The sequence below is a fragment of the Gossypium arboreum genome, chromosome 2 (genome assembly GCF_025698485.1).
Source record: "Gossypium arboreum isolate Shixiya-1 chromosome 2, ASM2569848v2, whole genome shotgun sequence".
In the NCBI taxonomy this organism is placed as follows: domain Eukaryota; kingdom Viridiplantae; phylum Streptophyta; class Magnoliopsida; order Malvales; family Malvaceae; genus Gossypium; species Gossypium arboreum.
Window position 1 is genome coordinate 9,457,249 of NC_069071.1, and position 9,059 is coordinate 9,466,307.

The window sequence follows — 9,059 nt, forward strand, 5'->3', positions numbered from 1 at the left end:
CTTCTACTGTATCCGACTCATCATGCAAGAGTCAAGCATGTTAAAATTGACCATCATTTCGTTCGAGAGAAAGTTCTTGATGGAACTCTTCAAGTAAACTATGTTCCATCAACCAATCAAGTTGCTGATGTCCTGACAAAGCTTATCCCGCCTAAACAGTTTGCTGAGTTTCGACATGCGCTGCAAGTCACTCCAATCAATACTATTGATAGCAATGATCTTCAGAAGAGAAAAGAACCAGGAGAATGTTAGAGTAGTTGAAAGAAAGTTAGTTAGTTGTTAGTAGCAGTTAGTTTGTTAAAACTGTACAGCCACTCTATAAATGCATGTATTAGTGCTATGAATAATCAATCTTGAATTTCCCTATCGTTCTCTTTACTGTAACTCTAGTATCTTTAGTATAGTTCAACAGGAATTAACTCTGTTTAAGTCTACTAACAGTGACTAGATAATTTCTTATTAAGGAACAAAGATTTAAGTGCATAAGTATTTACAATGCAGTCAAAACTCAAGGAACAAATATTTGAGGGCATTAGTATTTACAACGCTGGCATCAAAACTCCAGAGTAGCAAAATAGAGGTAAAATTGCCAAAAAAATTTAGTGAAGTTATGCCATTTTTTTTATTTAGGATTTGACAAAGGTCTCCTTATAAATTTTCTCTTTCTGAGTTTCTTCACCACCCTTGTTCTTTTGCTTCCAACTTTTAACTTCAGCTTTTCTAACTTTTCTTTACCTCCCTCTATATCAGCTTCAATGGCTCTCTCTCTTTTCTCATCAGATAGCAAAGCCAGTCTTGCAAATTTCTTTGGCCTCACCAATCCAAGTCTCTCAGTTATGTCCTTGAATGCAGGTACTAGACCGCGTCTAATGAAACATCCTTCAATCAGTTGCATTGAGCTCAGCTCCGGGAGAGATGGGGCATTCTTCAATTCAAGGTCCAAGCAGAATGGTGAGTCCTTCAACCACATCCTAAGGGAGTGAGCCTTTGCTACAAGGAGACCACTGCGTGTTTTGCAAGGAAGAAAAGGAGAACCCATCTCCCAAAGGCATGCCTTCAGTGTGCTGTTGAGGGAAACCATGTTGTACTCTGATGTCCCAGTTATTAGAACAACTGATTTTGGAGACTCCGGATACCCTTGTAATGAAGCATCCTTCCATACGAAAAACATTGCTAAGTTAGAAATACAATGATGATAACTGAAAACCAAGATGGGAACAGGAAATAGAATAAAATGTATTAAACTAAATCAACTTCTGTAATGTCCTCGATCTTTCTGCAGTAAACTAAAATGGAGGCAACCCTTAAGTTTCAACCTTCACTAGTTTGCTGTTCAGGGTACCACTCGGAATCACAGGCAAGCTGGTACTCAATAAACTCTATATTTTCTTATCCCCGATTTAAAATATGCGGGACTTAATTAAAAAGTCTAATTTTTCTCAAAATTCTCATCACTCTCGATCTCATATAAAACCAAATTTATCTTCATACCATACCTTGCTTGCCGCTGTACAGTAACTTCCAGTTCCTATAAAAATGAAGCCCAGTCTTCCTCATGTCATACATGTACGTCTACCTTTACTAGTCTTATCAGAGTTGATACGGTATGTATAAACCCAAATTACAACAGCTTGAAAGAGAGATCTAACTAGTATAGGAGCTTAATAGTGAAAACTAACCAAAAAAAAATCTGGTGTAAATACAAAGTAAAAAGGAAACTTAAAATCACCACTCAATAATCAATGAGGTACATAAAGCCTTGAATTTCAGCATTAAGTAAATTTTGCAAGTCCAGACACCATAAAGATAAGCACATAACAAGGGCAATAATAATGAATATTTTTTATGTCAACCGTAAGCTAGAAATTTATCTTCAGAACAACTACATTAGCATCAACAAGGCCACCGTTGTAGAAGCAATCGTTTAAAGGATATCACATTATTTAAGTTAATGTCATATTAGCCATTAAACTTCAAGAAAACATCCAATATAGTAAATGAAGAAAATAAAAATATACAATGTAATACAACCACTTTGATTCTGTGTATCAATTCACCCATGTATAACGGGATCATCATTGGATAAAAAATAAGCCATAGATATAGTCCCTAAGAAAGTTAAAACCGCAGCTACTAAACAGTAGTGCTATGAATAGGATCAAGGTATTCTAGCCAACTTTTGACCTACAAATGCTCTATTGGCAACATAGTCTATCAAGGCTCGCATTTTATGATGCTACCAGCATAAAGATCAGCACTGCATCAAGGATCAGTCATAGTCAGTAAGAAAGACTGCAGCTACTAAACAGTGGTACTGTGCATAGGAGTAAGATATTGTAGCTGGATTTTGACCTACAAGTGTCCTCTTGACTACATGGTTTAGTCAAGGTCAGACTTTTATGAAACTGTTCTACTGTAAGGATCAGCATAGGATCAAAGACAAATCATAGATAGTAGTCTGTAAGAAATAAGAATGTTGAAACCACAGCTGCTAAATAGCAGTATGTGCATAAGGTCAAGGTATTCTAGCCAGCTTTTCACCTTGTGGAAATCTGGGATTCATATTCCAAGAATCTTAGGATTTGATCAACTAAATTGAAGGGATATGAAAGACTGAATTAGAGGAACGTGATCTAGAGGTTTATGTACAGCTAGTTAAATCTTTATTTATAGGAGAGACATTAGGTGAGATTTTCTTTTGTGTTAAAGTTTACTTTTTTGTGTTTTCTCCAGCCAATTGTCACTGCACCAGGTTGAGGAACATCAACTGATTTGTCCTCATGAATCTCAAGCAATTGTCTCAGAACCATACCGAACTCATTAATGGTTGCCTTTAGATTGAGCACCAAGTTAATGGATTTCTTGGCGCTCAAGAAAAAAAACCAAGTCTAGCAACCAGAACATCTAACTTCCTAGAGTGTTGATGGAGAAGGTGAGAGGAAAGAAGTGCAGATCTCCAAGTAGGCATAGAGAGGACAAGTGGGTAAATCCAAGATGGTCAAATTATGATGGCTGATGGATGAGGATGAGTAGGAGATGAGGAAGGTGGGGAGACTAGGAACCATAAAAGGGATTGTTATAGAGGTGGAGGATGGATTTTCAGGTAGAACCGGTGGCAGTGTCTACAATGGATTCAGGGGTTAATGCCATTTTTGATGAGGTTGAAACTGGTAGGATGGATTTGGGGTAACGCCATTTAGATGTTGGATCAGGAGCAAGAAAGGAAAGGAGAAGAAAAAGAAAAAAAATACATAAAATAAAAAAAATGAAAGTTTTAATTCTAATTTTCAGAATAATTTGATGTCTTTATTTTCAAGCAATAAATTTGAGAAATATAAGGAAAACATTTAACTTTTTTTTCAATTTAGAAATCTAAAAAATTATAATTTTCTATTTTATAGATACGTGTGGCTTATATGTTGGTAAGGTTGCCCCTAGTAATTTTTGAAAGTTCAAAAAGAAACTAAAATAAAGGTTAAGAGAACTTACCTGCATATGATCAAGCCACAAAGTGAGAGCAACAAGAGCAGAACCAGCAGATAACTTTCTAAAATCAGCACCCCAGTCTTTATCAGCTACCCTGAATAAGAAATGCTATAATGATTAAGGGAACAATTTTGGTATGTAATATAATTGTCTAATTTTGCATTAACTTCCTATCTATGATTATGCATATGCATAAAACAGTCCTCTTTAAAGTATTACAAAATCCTAGAACTCTACATTTGTGTCAAAGTTCCTTTGCAGTTTCAGTCCTTTCATATGACTGGATCTGCATTGATGCAAGCTATTTCAGACCAGTGCTAACATCAAGATAAACTGGAGGTTTTGAGTTCCACGGAAATATGCTCACAATCTATAACGGTAAAGACAGAAACCAAGGCTAGGCTCTATAGTGGTCTTTGGGTGCTGAAATCAGAGAAGCAATCATGCTATATAGTCGTCGAGAAGCCTACAAATTACATGATTCACATCACATCCAGGGTTTCCCAGGCAACTCAACTTGTAAAGGAGAAGGACACCAACAGCTTAATTACGAACAAAATTTTCTTGTAGCAGCAAGCATATCCTGATACCTAAAGGACTAAGTTCCAAATTAAGCAAGAAAAAAACTTCATTTGACTAATCAACAGCTGCAAACAAACTAAAACTACGTTTGAAGACCTAATAAAATCTTGATACTCCATCAAACTTCTGGCATAATCAGAAGTCATCAAGGTACACTTCAGTCAAGAAACTTAGACTAGATAAATATAATAAAAGTAAATCACATTGGTAACATTTAAAATATGGTCAATATTATAAATGCATGAAAACCCGCTTTTCTTGGACTAGTTTCAAGAACTTTATTGATGTCACAGTACGGTTCAAAAGAGTTTGGTAAAAAGGCAATGGAAAACTAACCTATCAGTGCCAGAATATACCTGAAAACATCATGTCGATAAATGTTCTTCTTGACTGCCAATTGGAAAACCCAGGAGGCAGTGGCCCGATGCTCAAATGCCCATAATAGATCCACCAAGGAATTGACAAAGTTAAAGGCTGCACTGTCCTCTACAGGTTCTAGCTTATCAAGACAACTTTCTAGCTCTGAAAATAGTAACTCAGATTTTTCTGTCATAAGCCTAGATTCCAACAATAACAATCAGTAAGTGTAAGGAATGAAACAAAGGGAAAGAAAATCCATCTTCAAGACCATTGTCTTGTTCCTAAAATGAAAAACATATACCTGATAGGAAGATCAAATCCAGCATTACGAAGTGCGTTTAAGAGGACAATGGCTTCACTTGTGTACTGGGACAAACTTGCAGCCCTGATAAAGCATGTCCAAATTCTGTGGTCTACTTCCAAGCCCTCCATCTTCATCTCCATAAGCTTTTGAATTCCAACATTATAATCTCCATTCTGAAGATAAGCATTAATGAGTGAACTATATGGTAGTGTAGTCAGATTTAATCCTGTTTCTTTCAAATTAGCGAGGACTTTTTCTGCTTGCTGTGGCTGTCCAGAGCTTCCATAAGAAACCATAAGCATGTGCATTGTAGCAATGGTGGGTTTCACTCCAGCTTTTTTCATCATGCTTAATAGGTTTTCAGCTTTGGAATGGTTTCCAGAATTTCTATATATTTTCATCATTGTATGAAAGAAAGAGCGGTCCAATTTATAGCCTTTCGAAAGCAAATCGTTGAACAATTCCTCAGCTTGTTCCAACAGTTCCTGCTTGCCAAATGCTGAAATCAGACTTTTAAAGGTGTCTAATTTCGGTTCTAAACCCGCTTTCCTCATTTCATGCATCAGAGATAATCCCTCTTCAGGTCTACGATCTCTGCAGTACATTATTATCAAAGTGTTGTAAGTGTCCTCATCTGGTTCAAGTCTGGCTTCTATAATCTGTTGATATATCTGAGCTGTCCTTTTGTAATCCTCAATTCCTGAGTATAACTTTAGCATAGAATTCCAAATTGAAAGATCAGGCTTAAATCCTGCTTCTTCCATTTCAGAGACCATTGCTTCAACATCCCTCACCCGTTTCCCCTTGCAGAACAGTCTAATCATAATCCTGTAAAGATGCATTGTAGGAAAATACCCTGCAGCTTTCATTCCACTGTATATCTTCTTCACCTCAAAGAGGTTTCCAGCTTCTGCAAATGCATCAAGCATCAGAAGAATAGAACTCTTGCTTATTTTAAAACCCATATCTTGCAACTGCTCGATTACCACATAAATCTCAGACAATCTTCCATCCACAACTAGTGCTTCCAATAGACCATTAATGGAATCTACTGTTGGCGAAGGACCATCTCTCATCATTGTATTAAAAACAGCTCTAGCTCGTTCATAGCAACCGCTTGCAGCATAAGCCTGAATTAAGGCATTCCAGATTTTGCGATCCACATTCATATATCTTTGTCTAACATTGCCCACCACACTTTCAGCTTTTTGCCACAGCTTCACTTTTCCATATGCTTCAATAACATCAACATAAATAATAGAATTGTCAAGCAGAAGACCTTGCACTTCAGCTTGATTAATCAAACAATGTGCCGTCTCAGGGAAGCCCATTTTACAATAGACCCTAATCATACATTTCATGATACATTCAGGAGGTTCAACACCACAGAATCTCATTTCGGTAAAAATCTGAGAAGCCTCAGTTAGAAGTTTATTTTCTTCACAGCATCTAATAAGGGACTCATACATGGTAGAACTCCTGCTAAATGAACCAGATTCTCTAGCATTACTGTACTCCTTCAAGGCAGCATCTAACTGGCAAGCCTCACAAAGTACGACAACTAGAGCTTCAGTTATCAGTTTACTGGGCCCTTCAGTGTGTTCTTTCAAGAACTCAAGTACTTCGCATGCTTCTTTGTGCCTGCCAGATGAACTGTATGAACTCAAAATAGACAACAAATTTTCATCATCTAGCGCTTCACCATTACTTATGCCTAATCTCAGCATCTGTACAGCCAGGTCATAGCATTCACCCTTGACAAGGAAAGAGGAAATAGTTTGAAGATTCATACCACAAAGTTCTTTCATGTCTCCAACCACCATTTTAATTTCTTCCACTTTATTTTCCTTTGTTAGTGCCTGAACCATCACCTCATAAAGTATATTATCTGGTGTGAAACCATCACGAACCATTTCCTGGTACATCACCCATGCTTTTGTTATTTCATTACATCTCAAAAGGATATCCAACATGACAGAGTATGCCAGGAAATCAGGTCTAATCCCAGATTTCCGCATGCAATTAAATGTATCCTCAGCCTCCACAGCCATTCCAGCCTTAGCATACCCACAAATCAAAGCACTACAAGTCCGCACAGTAGGCTTAACACCTGCATCCAACATCTCTGACATCAAATTAGAAGCCTCCTTTATCTTATTTGCTTTCCCTAGGGAATCGATCAAGACTGTATATGTTACCACATCTGGATTCCGCCCTGATAATTTCATGTCCTTGTAAAGCTGCAATCCCAATTCATGCTGGCCCTGCTTCCCATACATGTGAATAATTGTATTATAAGTCATCTCATCTCTACCGAACCCCATTTCAATCATTTCTTCACAAATCTCTTTTACCTTGTCCACATTTCCTTCTCTTGCAAAAGCATATAACAATGAATTATATGTGACTGCATCCGGGAAAAACCCTTTAGACTCTAAATCCCTAAACAGCTGCTCAGCTTTATATGCCATCCCACATCTCCCATACACCGAAATCATAGCATTGTAAGTCCATAAATCAGGTTGACAATTATGGCTGTCCATATCGTCAAAAACCTTCATTGTCTCCTCCAAGTTTGATTCCCTAGAACAAGCACTAATAAGAGTATTATAAGTTATTATATCTGGCCTAAGACCAGACCTCCTGACCTCATTCAAAAGCTTGATAGCTAAATCAGGCACCATAGCTCCTGCTTTCAATCTGGCATTTATTAAAGTATTGAAACTCACGAGGTCAGGCTCACACCCTCTCTTACGCATTAAATCAAGCAGTTCCTGCACTTTCTGAAACCTTCCATTTCGTGCATAAACACCCATCATGGCATTATAAACCTGGACGGTATTTCCAACAGCAGGCTCAGCCCTGGTAAAGATTTCAACAGCTAAAATCTCCTGATTGGCCTTCCCCAGCACAGCCAAGATAGTAGCAAGCATCCTGGCATTAGGGGAATACCAGTTCTTCAAATTTAACCACTCATAAACTTCCAGGGCACGTTGCCAGTTCTCCTGACCAACATATTTCACTAGGAAGCAAAAATCGGTTGGTGTCATCTGAACTTTCCTATCATCCAAAACATCAGCAACAAACTGGTCTTGTTCCAACCCCAAAATCCTGTCTGTCAAAAACTTTACTCTTTCTCTCCAATCTTTGGCCCTTTTCAATGCCAGTTTACTCATTTTCTTAACTCTAGTCTTACTTACTCTCCCCAACTTCTCCTGGGTCTCATCGTTCACTTCCAAAGTTTCAGACTTTGAGGACTCCAAAGACAATTCAGCTTCCTTAACAACATGGGTAAGTTGAGGGGAGGTAGGTGAAAAATGGGTTTGACTTGAAGGGTAAGTTTCAGCTAGTTGAAGTTGAAGGTGAGGCCATCTCTCAGATGGGGAGGCTCTGCTATAGCTAAATGTGCTGTTATTACTAGAGCTGTCATTTGAGTGTTCATTTAGTGAAGGAGTTGAGATGTGGGAAGAAGAGCAAGAGATAGAGGTGTTCATGCATACCTTTGAAGTAGGAGAGGCAAAGGTTACAACAAGTCCTCCATTGCAAGACATGGCCATGGCCAAGGCCAATGCCCTCTTGCCTTCTCAAAGTTCAAGCCGAGTGATGCGGAAGAAAACAAGATAAAAGATATTTCTCCCCCATTGCTTTTGGCGGGGGGCGGAGCGGATGTTTATTCTGGAGTTGGGAGTTGCTGGTCGAATAGATGTTTCTGTTTCCCTAAAAGTTGGGTCCAACTTGGTTTGGGTTTAATTGGCCCATCTGACTTCCAAGCCTACAGAATTTCATAAAATTACTACTTTGGTCACTCAAGTTTGAAGATGCTCCTATTTTGGTCACTTAAAATGTTTTTTCTCAATTTCGTCACACGTGTTAGAAAAATTATAAATTTTTAGACTTAAATCCCTAATGGTACATTGATGTGTCCTAATAAAAAAAAATTTAATTCTCAACATTTACTTTTTTTAGTTTAACTCTAATTCTAAAATTTTAAAATATTTAATTATAAAAATTTAATATATATGTGAAAATTATTTTAAAAAGCTCTAATTTCTCTATAATTAAGAATCTCATAAATCAAAGAAAATGTTATTGATGACAAAAAGAAACCTAATTAGCTTAGGTCAATTTAGCTGTGGAATCCACACTCGAAAGAGATTTTTTTTTTTTTTAGTTTCTGACTTTTCATTCTGAATCTCTGAACAATAAAGAAAATGAAAAGATTTAATAAACTAGACGTCTTTTTCCTTTAATTGTAGGATGTGGTTAAAATGGAAATGACTTTAAAATATAATATATTAAAATAAATATTTTTAACAAATTAAAAATT

At 37.2% G+C, this 9,059-nt stretch overlaps 1 protein-coding gene across 3 annotated transcripts; it reads right to left on the reverse strand.

Moving 5' to 3' along the window:
* Positions 1 to 430: 430 nt before the first annotated feature.
* LOC108466977 (pentatricopeptide repeat-containing protein At3g18110, chloroplastic) lies at positions 431 to 8,465 on the reverse strand. 3 transcript variants are annotated; one of them, XM_017767406.2, is made up of 4 exons: positions 4,730 to 8,465; positions 4,425 to 4,625; positions 3,490 to 3,580; positions 431 to 1,153 (listed from the first exon to the last, which is right to left on the reverse strand). In XM_017767406.2, exons 1-4 carry the CDS (start codon positions 8,287 to 8,289, stop codon positions 623 to 625), a joined length of 4,383 nt encoding a protein of 1,460 aa, XP_017622895.1. In that variant the 5' UTR covers positions 8,290 to 8,465; the 3' UTR covers positions 431 to 622. The 3 variants fall into 3 exon arrangements, with proteins under 3 accessions (XP_017622895.1, XP_052880204.1, XP_052880206.1); XM_053024244.1 differs by lacking the exon at positions 431 to 1,153 and adding an exon at positions 1,973 to 2,257; XM_053024246.1 differs by lacking the exon at positions 431 to 1,153 and having other exon boundaries at positions 3,501 to 3,580; positions 4,405 to 4,625.
* Between the last annotated feature and the right edge of the window lie 594 nt (positions 8,466 to 9,059).